Raw genomic sequence first — 17693 nt, forward strand, 5'->3', positions numbered from 1 at the left:
AGAAAAGGAAACACTACAAAATGCATATTTTTTTTTCCAACTCATGTAGATTAAGTCTTGCAAGTTCCAAAAAATGATGCTGGAAAAAGTAGTGGAATAATAGACTGGCTTTGGAAAGAGAAATGGTAAACACAAATTCCCAAAGTTGCAGTAGAAATGCTGTAGGAATAAATATTTTGTAAATGTCAAAGGACTCAGTAATGGCTGGACTGGAGGATCTGGGAGGTCTTTTCCAAACTTAATGATCCTGTAATTCCATGCTAAATGTTGGACAAGCTATTCTTGCACACAATCTCTCAATGAAATTAAATTCTGCTGCCCAACACATGACTGTTCTCGAGTTAATAAATTGGATAAATTGGGATGCAGTTGGGAATAACTCTGATGGACAATAACCAGGCCTTGTTTTCTCCTTTTCCCTCAAGACCTGGAAAACTTTGAGATGAGACCGAGAAGCCCGGTGTCAGTGAGAGAGGGACAAGGAGTGGTCCTGCTCTGTGGAACTCCCCCCCACCACGGAGGTATGATGGGGACAGCCTGAGCAGCCCCTGCTCTGCCTCGGGAGAAGCAGAATTCCCTGTGGGATTACCACTGGAATTTGCTCGTGCATCAATTACCGCGGTTTGCAACAAATTCGGATTTTGTTTCTTCAAAAGGCACTGGGTTCACGCTTTTTTAGGGCCCTTTTTTATTATTTTGTCAGGGAGTAGTGACGCCTTAAGGAACTGGAAGAGAGGCTAAATGGAATTAAGAGCAATAAAGTGGATTTTTATTGAAGTGCCTTCAAAGGCCACACCCTGGCAGTACCCTAGCCACAGTCGTGGCTCTGTCCAGATGGCTCCAAGATGGAAGCAAAAAGGGCTTGGGCATGAGAGCTCACATTTTTATAAGTTTTAGTCTATTTGCATACAGGAGCCAACTGTCTAATTAATAGCTCCAAATTATGAAGTTCCATCCTCCTTGCTTGCTTGCCCAACCTCCTCTTTTCATGTTGTTCATGATTTGGGCCTGAAGTTTGAAGAGATTCCTTGAGTCTCCAGCTAGAACAGGATTGTTTTGTCTTCACCACCCTGAGAAAAGATCTCAGTAACACTTACTATAAAGTTAAAATCTGCACACCAAAACAGGACAGAAAAACTTACAAAAAAGGTTCAAATTTAACCTGTCATTCTTGGGACACAGGAAGGACACAGTGGATTTGTCTTGAAGGTTTGGGTTCTGCTCTTGAATCACTGATTTTATTTTCCTTCCTGATAATCAGAGAATAATTTAGATTGGAAGGGGCTTCTGGAGAGGTGAACTGCCTGTTTAAAGGAGAGCCTAGATCAGGTTTCATAGTAATTGTCAGCCCTTCAGATGGGGAATGAAAAAGAGTTTTCTGATTAATTGTTTGATGGTGCTCACCATAATACCCTGGAGATTCTCCTTTCTGGGTGGGATAAATCCAGGTGAAAATTTTACCCAAGTAAAGCAAATATTTATTGATAGAGGGGAAATATCAATGATGTAGTTACCATATTGTCTTGTTCTGCCCTTAAAGAATGAGCAGCTCTTGGATGGCTCACATTCTGCTTTTGCCAGCGGTGACCACACACCCACAGGAGCTGCAGTTTTCCATGTCCTGCTCCAGCAATCCTCAATCCTTCTTAAACAAACAGAGTTATAAGCCAAAATCCCAGGAGAAGGTAAATAGTGATGTGAAAAGAGGAAGCAGTATTTCAGAGAGGGAGAAAAACCCCATCAATCAATAGGAGCCCCTCCAGTGCTATGGAGAGGCAGTGTCAGCTCACTGGGTGTTTACAGCCACATGAAAGGAGGGTATAATCAAGGAGACGAAGTGAAACATGGTCCTTAAGGGCACAAAAGGCTTCCAAGAGTTCCTCAAATGTATCAGTGGGACAGGCAGAAAGACAACACATCCATCCTGCAGCCACTGAACGATCTGTTTGCCTCCTGCTGCAGGGTAAAATGATGATTTGACAAATAGGAAGGAGGGGAAGAAAAACATTCAGAACAAATAAATAGTTAGCAGGTGAGTTCCCCCCTGATTCCTTGAACTGACAAAATGGTATCCACCAGCAAAACCTTTCCCAGAGTGTTCCTGCAGCTGGGGCTGGGAGCTGCTGACCAACAGGCCTGGAAAATCCATTCCCTGCAATAAGTCCCCAGAGAACAGAGCCTGACTCCTTTTGTCATCCCAAAATTCTGTTCAGGATCCAAAATTATATGCCATGGGGATGTAGTACACGGTGTGAGCCATGACAAGTCAGAGACTCTTTCAAGATGCTTGGGAAGTTGTTTTTGTTGAAAAGGATTTTATATTTAGGTTCTTTTAAATGGCAACCCTTGCCTCCACCCCACAATACCTACAGAAGGAAGGATTACAAACTGTGCTTCCAGCTCACATTACAAGAGCTCTGTGCAGCACTTTAAATGTGTCAGGAATTAGAGAGATGTCAAGGAATTTGGAAGATAAGCCCTACCAGCAGGGAAAGAGTTGCCTTTGCTGTGATATAATGACTTGAAGGAAGACAGAAAACCTCTGTACAGCAGTTGTTTGAAGGAGCTGCTATTAATATAGGAAATTTGAAATAGGAAGCACTGGGTAAAACCTCCTGCCAACCTCTAAAAGTCAGGATAACAATAGAAGAAGAGGAATAGAAAAAATAGAATGGAAAACAAGGAGGGTTCATTAATTCAATTCCTCCCATATAACATCAAGAAGATGGAACGAGAGCTGCAGAAGTGTTTCTACCACCCATGGTCTCTAGGGAAGTGTCTCACATCTCTTTCTCACATTGCCAAGTTTGTCTGGTCCTGCACCACTGGAGTTACACCTCCTGCTCACAGGGAAACTCTGCAGAGCTCATCAGGACACTCAGCTGCTTAGCAGACACCAAAAGTGGTCAAAAATATTTAAAATATTTAAAACTCAATTGGAATTAAACTTAATTTTCCAATAGAGGTGACAAGGAAAGATGTGCTGCTTCTTTTTTGTGTCCTGGTTTCTTAACTGAGAGCGCTGCTAACTTATTTTTGTACAAGAGAAATGAGTGATTCATTCAAATAGAGGACAAAAATATATTAGTCAGCTATAAACCAAAAACAAACAAACAAAGCCCACCAAGCAAACAAACAAATGCACAAAAAGGCTGCTCCAGCAGCTTTCACATCAGCTTTAAAGCATCTCAGAGAACAAAAAGAGAATTCCATATGGCTGTGAACTAATATTAGGACTTTCGGTACTGATCAAACACAAGCATGAAAGAAAAAAATACCCACCCAAGTTTATATCTGAGATCAATTAGGACATTAATAATTACAGTTAACAGGCAAAAAAAAAAAAATCACAGCCTGTAATTAGTTTTTAAAGCAAGAGCAGGGCTGCCCCGAGTTATCTGACCCACCCCAAACCCTTTATTCCCTCAGCCTGCCCCTCCTCACTAATTTATGCACTGGTGTCTCTGGTTATTTATGAGGCTCATTTCCACACCCTGCAAAGTTCAGCTCTGCCATCCCTCTGCTTGTTAGCGAGGCTCAGAGGGGCAGGGGGGACCAGGTGAGCTGGATCTTTTTCCTCCAACCTCATCCCATCTCTGCTTTAAGTTCTTTAGGTCAGCCCTTTCCCCCTGTGTAATCAACATATAGTAATATTTCACTAGTGAAAAAAGTGTTTTCTATAGAGCTCTGAGGCAGGGAAAGGCGTGGAGGGAGGAAGCTGGAAGAAGCTTTAATTTCTGCAGATACACATGAGCTTGACCTGCCTGTGCTTGAGAAGCTGCAGCCTAAATGGTAATACTTGACACAAGACTATGGGGTGGACTGTTCATTTATTTCCTTAGAAGTGAAGCCTGATCTAAAGCCTGTTTCCTCGGAGCTGGCTCCCTGCAGAGCTTTAAGGAAGTTGCTAATCTTGTTAGGAGCAGCAGGATCACTCTGCATTTGCATTTATTGGTGTGGAAGAGCTGCCAGGGCTGGGATGCTCTGCGCTTTCCTGTGTGCTGGCGTTGCTGTAGGGAGGCTGAATAAATCCCAAAACACTCTAAGGATGTAGGATCCCTCTGTGGACCTGCTCGAGGGTAAAAAATCCCAATTCTCAGCCTGCAGAAGGTGGGGAAGGAGGTGAAACCCGAAACTGGGTATGTGCAGAAGATGGGAGGAGGTGAGAAAGGACCTTTGATTTCTGCATTTTTTATTAAACGCTGCACTGATAAAGTGCAGAATCTGAAAGGGAGAGTTTGAAGTGTCCCTCCCTTTACAAAACTCAGTGCCTCAGTCCTGGCCTGGCTGTCCCTCTCTCCCTGCTCCTGTGAATCTTTAATCCAGTTTTCCCACAGCTCCGGAGGGAGGGAGAGCCCCCATCCCTGAGCCCAGCCTGGATCCAGCAGCACCAGTTTGGGTTTGCTTGGGCTGAGGGAAGCGCTGAAATGTTCAATCCCCAGATCTGTGCACCAGGAGTGATTATCAGCCCTTTCCCAGCCGAGCTCTGAAGGAAAACTCTCAGGATTGGCAGAGGTGGGAGATGCTCTCCAGCCTGGCCAAACTCAGGAATTGCCCACCTGCAAGGTGAGGTGGATTAACCAGATTTTGGGGTCTCTAGGGTGAGAAGGGACACTGACACCACAAATTAAAAAAAAAAAAAAACAAACAAAAACAAAAAACCAAACAAACACACCCTAATATTGCAGCACTGTGGCAAGCACATCTCTCTCTCAGGATTTTTCATAGAGGTGCACTGAGCGAAATGAAAGAGAAAACAATTTCTGTTTCTGCTCCTTGTTTTTCCCATGTGGAATGTGTTTGGAGAATTGTTTCCCTGGGGTGTTGCTTGGTTGGATTCTGGTGAGGATTGTTTGAGCTGGTGGCCAATCCAACCCACCTGGGACTGGGCTCTCAGAGAGGGTCACGAGTTGTGTTAGAGTCAGAGAAAGTAGTATGTAATTTTAGTATCCTCCTTTTATATAGTACATTAATGTATTTTAGCACAGTTATAATAAAGAAATCATTCAGTCTTCTGAATTGAGTCAGACATCAGCATTTCTTCCCATTGGATTCACCTGCATTTACAATACAGCACTATAAAATAACTCCTGCTCTGCCATAAAAGTGAGAGCAAAGGGCTTTTACTCTTTTTTTTTTTTTTGGCTCATTTGGTGGATCTGCTCATTGGATTTATTCCAAATGACCCAAAGGGAAAGATTTTATAACACAGTCCTGGATTTCTACTCTGTTACCTGTTGCTGTAGTAACTTTCCAAAAAAAGATACTGAGTGAGGGAGTAGGTTGTTGGTATTATGCCTTAAAAGCATGAAAAAAAGTTCAGTCTCCAAAGTTTGGCTCCTTCCTCTTGAGATTTCATCCAACTCCCACTGAAGTCAATTAAAATTAGGATTTCTTCAGAGTTTAGTGGAGCTGAATGAGGCTCTAGGCAAGGATAGCCTGCAGATGGGTGAGGATGAACCTGCAGCTAGGAGAGGGGGAGTGTTTATATCCCTCATACTGGGGGGAAAAGGGATTTAAATATGACTAAGAGGGGCTTGTGCTTGTTCCCAGTTAATGGGAAAATTCATCAATAGTCCCTGAAGCAATGGTGGGGAGCAGACAGGGAGAAACTTCAGAAAATGAAGTCAGTTGGAGCCCCCTGAGAACAGAAATCGGGACAGAAAAGGTCTGGTTCTCTTTTATTGATTAATTAATTCACAGATTGACCTCCTGAAGAATGTCTGTGTAGCACAAAGTTGGCTTTAATAGAGTTTTATTTTATCCTATCTTGCACAGAGAATTCAGCTTCATCACCTGCTCCCACGCCTGGAGTCTGGGCTTTGGTTCCATGCCATAAAATATTTTAAAGAATATTTTGGAGAGAATCCTTTTGGAGTCTTGGCAGGTACAGGGATGTCCTTAGAGGGGGTCAGGGCTTTCTTCAGCTCTGTAATTGCCACCACCAGAATTTGGCAGAGAAATTCCGAACTGCTTTTCCCTATTATTCATTCTTAAAATTATTTCCAGATTCTCTTGGATATGCTATCCTGGCATGGAAATCTGGGCATCCAAATGTCAGGTTTAAGCACCCAGCATGGTTTTATTGCCCAGAGGTGCCTTAGTGCAGGTCTGAGTAAGGAGGAAGGCAAAAATTCCAGCAAGAAGGAAAAGCACATTGGGGTACCAGCCCTCAGTGCTTTGGGAAGTCTGGGGAGAGGGAAGATCCAAAGTATTTCTTCCCCAGAAATGTGGACAACATTTAAATGAACACAGATTAAAATATTTACCTGCAAATCTTCAGCATTTTCTGTACAGTCCCCATCTTGCAGCTTAGAGACTTTCAAAAAATGAGTTGAAATCAGAATTTTGCACACTTTGGTCTGCTCGCCCAGACAGTCTGCAGTCAGCAAAACCTGTTCCTGAGACAGGGAAACAGTCTGTGCATCTCTGCAAGACAGATCACGTCCTGGCTGCATCCCTTAGTTGTGATCCTTCCCGCAGGAAAATCCCTCCACCTCCAGGTTTCCTGCAGGAAACAGATGCTTTAAGCACCTCAAAGTCCAAGGGCAGGTAAATGTGCCAAGGTTTTGATCTTGTGGGTGAGCACGTGGACCTGCACACACCTTCTGTAACCCTGAGAATTAATTGCTGCATCTCCCAGGTTTACTGCAGAGCACGGGATAGTTTCGCATTATCTGCAGTAAAAGGGAGCCCGTTGCAGGATTTAGCCAAGTATAGAAAGTGGCATTGATTGCTCCCTGGAGATGCATCATTTCTAATGAGAGTCCTAAAATGCTGGAAGCTGATAACATAAAACTCCACAAAACTACTGGAGTTTGCAGACTTATTACCATACTGCTCCCAAGCCGGAGCTGAGGAGGGGGAGAGCAACGTAAATAATCTTTTTGGAATGGGGTTGTTGATGGGGGAAATGTGTAAAAATGAAGCTGTTGGCAGCACACTGTTAGCTTATGAATTATGCATTTAATTAAGAGGAGCTAAACTGGTGGATTTGGAAAGTTCTGATTTACTGTGGCTTGTAAAAGACAGGGTTTGAGTCCTGCTCCTGCTGTTGGGTGCAGAGCAGCTGCAAAGAGGGGCTGGCAGGACACCCTGGGTGACCCCATACTGGGGAATCGGCTCTGAACCTGCTCCTTTTTTGATCCAAAAGTCTTTCCCAAAACCAGAGAATGGTAAACTCACAAGGATATCTGCTTTCCCAGGGTGGGCTGGCCGACAAATCAGTTTTAAGTTGCCTGGTCTTATAGAGCCACATTATAAAGGTTTGCATTGTGGAGCACCATGTGGGAAATGGGGGCAGAGAAGGGGCAGGAAGTGAGAATGGGGCAAGAAGTATGGAAGATAAGGTGATGCTCATTATCAAATGTGCCATAGGATCAAATTTTGTCTCCAAAATACTTTTGTGCAGCTCAGCTCATCCCTCCATTAAAATCCAGTGTTCAAGCTCCTTGTAACCAGTTTAATTTTTCCATATTGACAGTGAAGAAAGGAGCTGTAGCACCAGGCAGCAATTTGCCTTCAGGATTTTCAGAGGGAAAGTGCCATAAACAGGAATTATTTACTAAAGCAGTTTTCCAACACCACTGCAGCACCACCATTCCTGCCTGGGAGCAGGCTAGGCAGGAAAATGAGAAGTAGCAGGAGACAGAAACTGCTGTGACCTCCTGAAGTGGCTTGAAATGAGCTGAAAACTTGAGCAATGCTCACCTGGCTGTTGCCCTGATTTTTAAAAGTGTTAAAGTTTTCTTTTATGGTTCTTTTGAAAGTTTTAAAGTTCTCATAAAACTTCTTGAGCCTTCTGATTATGTTCATATATTTGAGAGTCAGAGTTCCCACACAATTTCATGCATAAATAGAATAGTTTACATATTTCTCTGTAGGTGGAGAGAAATGATTGATTGATCTTTGGAGCAATGTGGTTGGAGAGGTGGTAATTCCATTGTCCAATCCATGGTCACCTTTAGAATTCTATATATACCAGATATTTGAATAAAACTGGGTTTTTGTCTCTTTTAAACTTACCAGGCTTCTGCATACTCATTTTGTGTCCAATACCAACACTTGGCTTGTGCTAATTTGTGCCTCCCCGGTGGTTTTCCCTCATTCTCCCTGGAGAACAAGGCTGGTGTTCCTCTGGGAGGGACGCATGACACGTGTCTGGTGTTTTCCAGGCTTGTCCTACACGTGGCTCTTCAACAATAACACCTTGGATCTTCGGGAAGACAGGCGGCGCTTCGTTTCCCAGGCAACGGGAAACCTGTACCTGGCCAAGGTGGAGGCGTGGGATGTTGGGAATTACACGTGTGCTGTCAGCAGCGCCGAGGCGCGGCGCCGCGTCTGGGGAACCCCCACCGCCCTCACCCTGCGCGGCGACGGTGAGTGCTCAGGGGGCTCGGCCGCCTCAAAAACCCAACTGCTCCTGCTCCAGCTGTGGGGAGTTCACCCCCAGACTCCCCCAGTGAAGGCTGTGCAGCAGGACACGGCCCCACGGTGACGGTGCCTTTTGGGGCTACCTAAAAACAGAGGTTAGACAGGTTTGAAAGGACAGGAGTCTGTGAAGGAAGGCAGGAGTCTCCTGTGAAATGGAAAAGGTAAACCCCCCCCTCCGAAGTACCACAATTTCAAAATTAAAAGGCTCTCAGGCAAAGATATGGGAATGGGGATAACAGTGCTTTACTAGGAGAAAAATGAAATAAAAAAATTTAAAAATGTAATTAGTATAAACAAAACTAGTCATAGAGTCAGAAAGCTGACACCCTGAGGAGTCGGGGTGTTGGGAATAGTCCAGTGAAATGGTGGCTGCTCCTCCTGGAGGGGCAGATGAAATGCTGCTGGAGCAGGGATCTGGAGAAGGGTGGAGTTTCCTCTGGAGGTCTGGGGATGGAGTAGCTGGGCCTGGTCTTCCTCTGGGGATCCAGCAGGGAAGAAGCTGCTCCTCTGGGAATCCAGCAAAGGGCTGCCATGGTGTCCCAAAAGTGCTGATTTTATGCAGGTAGGAATGCTTGGCTCCTCCCTCTGGGCGGAGCATCTCACCATGGGATGATGGAACTTTCCCAGTCATGCACTGAGTCATTCCATGTCCATTAACAGAAGATATCTCCCCGGAGGGAGACATTGTTCTTGGAAGAGATAAGAAAACTGCCCAACCTCCAGCAGATGGCAAATAGAATCCATGCTGATTTTACAAGCCAGGACAAGACAGAATTAAGGGATTAAAAAGTGGTTATATTTATTGAAGGCCCTTCAGGTACATTTAGGTCTAAGTGTACCTGAATGAAATCAAATGAAAAATGTAATGTATCAGACAAAGCCCCCAGGCGCTACACCCAAAAATGGATGATGGGTCATGGGTTTTCACACTTTTATAAGTTTGGTTCATTTGTATATTGGGGGTGAATCTGCCAATTCCAGCTGCAGGTAATGAAGTCACTGACCCCAGGTTTGCTCCCCCAACTCACTTTTGTTCCCATCTCTCTGGCCTGAGGCACTGAGGGGTCCTTGACTGCCAGGCCTGGAGAGGAATTGTTGTGTCTGCCCCAAATGGGGAAGCAGCAGCTCACACTGAGTGTGGAGTTTGGAGTTACACACTGAAGAACTGCAGGAGTACAAACAGATGGAAAATATCAAAGCTGAAATCCTGAGGGACCAGTGATGCTTGAGTTGTCAGGGACAGGGATGAGGAGATGAACATGCAAAGAAAGTTCACAATGTCACTGAAAAACAAGAGAATGTTACGTGGCATGTTAATATTTCCCACCTCGTGCCCGTGTTAAGGTTTAAATCCAATAAATCTTTCTAAATTTGTCATCTAAGTATAGCTCACATATCAAATCCAGAGAGCTGCTTCAAATCAAGTTGCCGAGGTGAGAAACTCCTCTGCACATGTATAAAATCTTTCCTGGCAACATTTGTAATTAAATGTTCATGGGGAGAAATACAGACCTGGAAATATGTACACAAAGTTTGTTTTGGGAGTTTGCCCACCTAAATTTCAATATACTCGTGCTGTTTGCAAAGCAGTGGTGACAATCAGTGACAAAAGCCTGTGCAGAGTTGGATTTGGAGGATAAACAAAACTCAGCTGTGCATTGTGGAATAATAAATAAATAAAAAAAGCATGGAGTAATGCTTTCACTGCGAGGCTGTGCTGTTCAATAACATCAGCAGATTACACAAAGCAAAGCTGCGCTTCCTCAGCTCCAAAGTTCATAATTTGGCACAAACTCTGATTGCAGACGCCTAAGATCTTTTCTGATTCCTTTTTTTCCTTTTGATCACGCTATTCCTTTTCTCAGACTCCTTCTATCAGTCCCTTTTTCTTCTCCCATTCTCTCTGCTGGCCTCTGGATTGACTCCAACGCTGGCAGCCTCTGAGGCAGCAGTGGAAGCTGCATGTGTAATATTATCCAGATGCCTGTTAAATATAAAACAAGAATTGGTTCATTTTCTGTGTGGGATCTGGGCAAAGACACTGCAGGAAAATACCTGATTTATGTTCATCCCTACGGATGGAATGAGTTTCACTGTGAGACACATAAAAGATATTGAAGAAGTTCAGCTAAAAGTTTAGTTTCCTAAATCCATCCCAAGCCTGCTGCAAAATGAAATGCCCTAAATTAATACTGGATTATCTGTGATTTATCAGATGTTCAGCCAGACTTTCAAATGTAATAATTCCATCTAATTACAGCAGCCTTCGTCAAGTCTGCAACTCACATTTGGATGTTTTAAAGAAATGGTAAAGAGTTTTGCAAGCAGTTTGCACGTGGGATTTTCTGATTTTCTTGCACATAGGATCAACGCAGTGCCCTGAGAGTGACCGGTGGCAAAACTGTTGCTTGGTAAGGGGCGTGAACCCAAAATCATCTCAAAAACCTTGATGCACAGCAGATTTGTGATGTAAAACTTGAATAAAGTCACGCTCCAAATGCAGGGAATGGAGAGATCTCACAGAGTTTGCAGCAGAGGGTTGAACTCCACCGCGTGCCACTCGCCACGGGTGGAACGTGAGGCTCTGAAGGGATTCACGCCACCCTTCCTTTCACCCTGAAGTTGTGTGGCACGGGGAGCTCTGGGGCCCAGCTGGAGCGAGCTGTTCTGATGTTCCACAGGTGTGATGGGGGAGTATGAGCCAAAGATGGAGGTGCGTTTTCCAGAAACGACCTACGCAGCCAAGGGCTCCTCTGTCCGACTGGAATGCTTTGCCCTGGGAAAGTAAGAGATTTGCTTTATTAATTCCGGGGTTTAATGCTGCTCCTTTCACGTTAGAATTATTCTGGTCAGAAGGGGATTTGTGAATTTTATGGGTTTTTTAACCTGGCTTTGATTGTTTCTGTGCTGTGTGTTCCCAAGGAAATGAGAGGGAGCACTGGGCTGTAACCGAGGCTGTGGGTGCAGCTCGAAGCAGCGGGAGGGAATGTGGGAAGAGGAGGGAAAACAGGAGCAAAGATTTTCTTTCCTGAGAGAAGTTTTGACTCTGAGATGAGACCTGACTCCAGCTGACAGTGCTCAGTGTAACTGCAGCCTCACCCCTGACACATATCAAAATAGGAATGGTTTTTGTGCTTGTGTGACATCACAGAATCACAGACTGGTTTGGGTTGGAAAGGACCTTAAAGCTCATCCAGTTCATCAAGTTTCAACCCCCTGCTCTCAGCAGGGACACCTTCCACTACCCCAGGTGGCTCCAAGCCCTGCCCAACCTGGCCTTGGGCACTGCCAGGGATCCAGGGGCAGCCACAGCTGTGCCAGGGCTGCCCATCCTCCCAGGGAAGGATTTATTCCCAATCTCCCATCCAGCCCTGCCCTCTGCCAGTTTAAACCCATTCCCTGTGTCCTGTCCCTCATCCCTTGTCATTTGTCTCTCTCCATGTTTCCTGCAGCCCCTTCAGGCCACCCTGAGCTCCCCCCAGAGCTTCTCCTGCCCAGGTGAACAATCCCAGCTGTGCCAGCCTTTCCTGCCAGCAGAGCTGCTCCATCCTCTGATCCCCCTGGAGCCTCCTCTGGGCTCTCTCCTTGCTAAAAATCAAACATGGGGAACCAGGTTATGTTTGAAGAGTATGTGGGGTGGATCTCCTGACCCTCCTGTCTGCAAAGCAATGCTGAGGAGCCCTGGGAAGACCCAGCAGTAGCCCTTCCTTCCAAAAATCCCTTTTCCTGCATTTTTCTGTGTTTTCTTGCACTGCTGTGCCTGTTCCCAGCTGCAGTGGTGGCTCAGGCAATGCTCTGCATTCAGGGAGCAGCTGGGGGATTGTGTCACTGTACCCAGCACACAAACCCCAGTCTTTCCACTGAGCATCCTTGGAAAAGCCCAAATAACCCTGAGATTGTTGACCTCTATTTAGTTTAAGTTCACTTTGACAATCCATTTTAAGGCTGTAAGCTTTTAAAGTGTTTAGAGCTTTCCCAGAGGTTAAAAGCCTGACTTGCAGACAGCACAAATTAATCAAATGTTCCTCTGGAACCCAGGCTGGCAAGTAGAAAAATAAAGCAAATACAAAGTTAATAAGATTGAAATGGCCTTGCCTTTCAGATGAGATTTCTATACAAACTAATACTACAGCTAATTTTTATTAAAGGCATATGCACATTTTTGGCCCAAAAGCAGTACCAGACTTTAGCACTCTTGATAAAACTGATTTTCTTTCCCAAATACTGTCAAGCTACTTCTCTTTAAATACCTCCTTAATTGTGTGTTAGTCTGTGCAGGCTCTACATTTCAAGTTGTCATTTCTTATTTCCATCTGTTGCATGGAAAGCATTGAACAATGATAGAGAAAAATCCAGGAAATGAGATGTACAAAGCACAGACATCTTAGTGAAGGGGTAAAGATGGGTCATGTTAATGTGATGAACAGATTTTGCCATTTTAAGAACATCTTAAGGAGAAAAAAGGGGACTGAAAGGACATATGGATAATGAGATCCGTCAGGGAGACCCTTCTATGCAGTGCTTAGGAATGCCTGAGAGGGTTAATGCAGCTTTAATGTAGATTTTCTTCTTCATGTGCAGCTGAAAGCAGTGCTGCCAGACTTCCCTGGTGTTATCCTGCTTAAATACCAGGGATCCACAGCTAAAATCCACTTTGCACACACTCTCTGGTACCACACTTCTGATGTGCACCGTGTTGGAGGTGCTGCTTGGGAGCAGAGACTCTTGGATGGTGATACTGGAGAATTTCTCACAATTTCTCCTCTTCAATTTTATTTTTAGAAATTCAATGTCTCACACAGGTTTCAGTGTGTGGTTTTTTTTTTTTTTTCTCCCTAAACAGAGCCTTAAATCACCTTTTCGCCAACATGTCCATCAGTGGCAAAGCTTTATTTCAGAGCTGGCACTTAGAAGTGAACAAAGCAAGCCAAACAGATTGCAGGTGAAACACTCTTAACTTATTAAATAAGGCCAGATTTCTAGAGGTATGCAGGTGATTAGTGGCATTGTGAAAAGCTGGAAGTTTCCTGCCTCCAACTGTTTACAATTGCAGGCAGAACCATCTAAATGCAGCAGCACCTTCAGATTCCCAAACTCCACTAAAACCCTGGCCCCTGCTATTGTCTGTTTATGTTAAAATCAATTCAGCCCAGCATTTGTTGAGCTGCACCTCTGATCTGCCACGAGCACCGGTGGTTATTATCTCGCTCGGGTTTCAGAACTGCTTTCCCATTATCCATAATTTTCTATATTCACACTGTTAGGCCGCTGGCTCCCACAATGCTGTGGCTGCTGCTGCCTGGGCGCTGCGAATAACAGAAATCTTTCATGCTGGAGGCAGATCATAAGCAACCTGCTGGGGTTTTTGGGCTGCAAAAGTCTTAAATGAAAGTAGTTTTGTGGTATTTAGAGAAATAGCGTCCCTTTTCTGTGTGGAGCAGCAAATCACACCAATTGGGCCTCGCTCAAAAGGCACTTCCACAGTTCAGACGGGGAGGGGACAGGCTCGTGGATGAGTTTAAAACTTGGTTTAAAATGTCTTAAAGATGCCTTTTTTTTTTTAAAGTCACCCAAATGTGCTCCTGTGGGGCAGCCTGGGGTAGGTGCATTCCACATAGATCTGTTGCAAAGCTCTTCTTTGCACTTCACATTAAAATATCACTCAGGATTTTTAGAAATCATCTACCAGCCCCAGAAATTCTTCTTGTTTTGAGGAAGATAAGGGGTTAAATAAGAATTTCTCCCTGCAAAGAGGGTTTAGAGGGATGGATCCCAAATGGACAAAGGATCTCAGGCCAGTCCTTGACTTTGAATCTTGTTTTATAGAGCAGACACCACAAACAGAAGATTTTGAAAAGCAAATTAGTGCTCTCTCTGATGGGATTATAAAATAAAGTGCAGCTCTCTGATGAATCTAAACAGGCAAAAAACTGCACCTTATACTTAATCCTTTGAAAGAGGGAAAACTGAAATATGAAATAGTGACTCCACTATTTCAAATCCTGCAGCCTGTGGCAGTTTAATAGAAGAGATGAGACTTTGTGTTCTGCACCAATATTCATTACGATGACAGTGTTTAATATTATGCCAGGATTAAAAGTCCTGGTTTGGATCAAGCTCTATTAATCATGCCATATATCCAAATTATTGTTCCCTGTCTTTCAGGGGATTGAGCACCATGGAAAGAATTATGTTCAGTTGAGTTACACTGTGCTGCTTTCTGTGGATTTCTCTCAAAAGAACTTTTTTTTTTTTTTTTTTTCTGTTGCACAAATAAGAATAGTCCCTGGAATGAAAATAAGCAAAGTAGTTTCCATGTCTGGTGCACATATTTATTAAACTCTGTCTGTGGTTTATATTTTTCTTCATTCCCTTCTCAAAGAAAGGGAAATAATCAGTTCACAATCCCTGCAGATGGGTTGTTGCTAGCTGAGGTTGTAAAAAGCATATGTGAATAATATAAAACAAGATTTCTTTCACCTCAGAATATTCATTTTTCATGGGAAGTTCCCACCTATTCCTTTAAACGTATTCACAGAAGGATTTTTTTTCTAGCAGCTCTTGGAATAAGTAGATAATCACACAGCTCCAAGGGGGTTCCAAATAACCATTTTTACTAAATTTACATAAAAATCCCAGGCACCACCTCTGTGTATTCTCAAGTTGTTGATGTAGGAAGCTTTAAAAGGGTCAGGTATGGGATTCTGAAATCCCAGATATGGGGATGACCTCGAGCATCTCAAGTGAAGTTTCCAGCTCCCCTTTTCCACCCCTGACCAAAGCAAGGCCTGAATTTCTCCTTTCAGGGATGAGCAGATCCCCTCGCACAGCTCAGGTTGTGCCGCGACAGCTTGCAGAAAACTGCTGCTTTCAGGTAATCCATCAGGAGGACCCAAAATTAAATGCTTTAATTATGGTGCTCCTCAGATCCTAATTCTCCCTGGTGTCAGCAGTGATGCAGCTTTCAAAGCTCAGCTCGGCCTCATTTGTCTAACGAACCACGGGCTTCATTATCCCAAATGCAGATTGAATTTCCCTTTGAAGGGCCCCCAGATGCACAGGACAAAAGATGAGGCACGGTCCCAATGCATCATCTCTGCTGAAAAAGGTGAACCCTCCCTCATGGTGTGGGCTCTAATTCTGCAGACAAATTAATTCCGCGTTCGCCGTGACAAGAACTTGTCACCGACCACAAAATATTTTCCATCTCCTTTTCTTTCCCAGTTAGTAACTTATGGTTTTGTGATTCTGCTGCCTGTATGGTGGAATATAAATTAAATTAGTGCTCCTGGATGCTCTGAAGGTTTCAAATAAACTGCAGATTTATGTACTACGACACTCTCATATTTATGCACTGTTTTCTTATTTACTCAGGAGAAAGCCAGACTTGGTGTATGAAGTGTAATAAATTTAGGAAGTGCACTCATTGTTTCTTCATGTACTCCAAAACTTTTTAGGCCCAAGCAGTTAATATTTTTAATCTGGTTATTAGAAGGGACTGAATGATAGAAAGACCCACGAGGGGCAGGGCCACCCCAAAGCTGCAAGGGCAGGCAGTGACAGGTCCTGGCCTTCCAAAGAATATGAACCTGCAAAATAACCCCAAAAAAATTCACATGGGTGTATTTATTGCACTAGGTTTTATACAGGATTACCTACTTCTAAAGGAAAGTTTCACTCCTTAAAGCATCAATTTCTAAATAGATTGTTTGTCCCAAAGCCCAATTTAATCAAATTTGGTTTATTGTTTTTTTAAACTTGAAAGGTTTCACATGGCCTGAGTAAGAGTTGCTATTGGGAGATTTTGTTGTAAAGATGGAAACTAACAGCAGAAAAAGTGAAACCAACCCAAAAAAATCCCCTATTTTGCGCAAAATACCGTGATTGAAGATGCTGGGAATTCTGTAGCAATGAGGCATCAGTGAAGAAATGCAGATATTCTCTAGGAAGGTCCATCCCATGGAATTGCTGAGCTATGGATCCTGCCAGATTCTGCTCCTTTACCTGGAGCTCAGGTGGAGCTGCTGTCCTGACACAGGAATTCCTTCTCCTGGTACAATCCAGGCTCCCTGGCAGGAGAACAAAGTGCAGTTAACTCTTTATTGTCTTTAAACCCAGCAAAGCTGATGAGCTGCGAGGTTTCTCTGTCCTCCTGCTCAGCTGCACCAGCAGTGAGTGTCAAACACCCTCACCTTTGGCCAAAAATGAGCCCAGCTTGCCTTGAGACATCCCTGAGGATGTGATTAAAAGTCTGTGGTGAGGAGAAGGAGACCAGGGGAACACCTTCTGCTCAAACCTTGGCCAAGCTGACAGAAGGGGCCTTTTCCCACCTGGAATTGCCTCTGGCCTTGGTGTCAGCACAGAATTCCCTCGTCCATGAACAACCAGAGCTGAGAGCAAACAAATGGCTGAGAGAATAAGAAATATGGAGATGAACGTCTTTCAGGTGGCACAATGCATCTAATTATTGCTTTTTTTTTTCCTTCCATATGGTTGTTGGTTCCCTTTAATCTCTTTGTGATAAAAAAAAATAAAATTAAATCCAGACGAGACGCCTTTAAAGCAAGTAGTTAAACGCTCGTGGCATCCTGCAGGCTGCTGCTGCACAGTTGCTGCTCCCCCAGTGTTGAATATGCAGGAGGATTTGAGGAGCCAGTTGTGCTCTCCTTGCTGTGGATCAATCCCAGGCAGGCTGGGAAGCTCCCCTGGCTGTTTTTGCTGCCTGGAGCACGGCAGTCGTGAGCCAGGCTCATCTGCACTAGAGTTGTGCTCCTTTTAAACAGCCAAAAGTAGCTTGCTTTATAATAACTGAATAAATACCTGACTAAATAACTGAATAAATAACTGAAATTAACTGGCTGGAGAGAAATCTTGCAGGAATGCTGGCGTGCAGCATTAGTCTGGAGGAGAAGGCTCAAGGGACGCCTCCTTGCTCTCTAAAAACACCTGAAGGGAGCTTGAGCCAGGTGGGGATGGGTTCTTGTGACATGACAACAGCCTCCAGCTGCACCAGGAGTGGTTTGGGTCAGATTTTCAGAAAAATTGGATCATTGAAAAAGCAGAGAAACACTGGAGTCACCAGCTTTAAACCACAAGTAGATGTGGCACCTCCTGATATGGATTAGTGAGCAGGTGGAAGGTTGGACTGGATGATCTTGGAGGTCTTCTCCAGCCTGATTGACCCTGTGATTCTGTGCCAAGGGCTCTGGAGAAGACAGCACCTTTGAACAATTTCCTCAGGAAAAACAAACCCTTATAAA

At 44.1% G+C, this 17693-nt stretch overlaps 1 protein-coding gene across 1 annotated transcript in view; it reads left to right on the forward strand.

Moving 5' to 3' along the window:
- Positions 1-17693, forward strand: part of CNTN6 (contactin 6) — a 129829-nt gene that overhangs the window by 69046 nt on the left and 43090 nt on the right. The window contains exons 5-7 of the mRNA XM_021529017.2: positions 426-521; positions 8175-8378; positions 11115-11217. Of these exons, the coding sequence (XP_021384692.2) occupies positions 426-521; positions 8175-8378; positions 11115-11217 (403 nt within the window). The remainder of the gene's footprint in view (positions 1-425; positions 522-8174; positions 8379-11114; positions 11218-17693) is intronic.

This window comes from Lonchura striata, chromosome 12 (assembly GCF_046129695.1).
Source record: "Lonchura striata isolate bLonStr1 chromosome 12, bLonStr1.mat, whole genome shotgun sequence".
In the NCBI taxonomy this organism is placed as follows: Eukaryota; Metazoa; Chordata; class Aves; order Passeriformes; family Estrildidae; genus Lonchura; species Lonchura striata.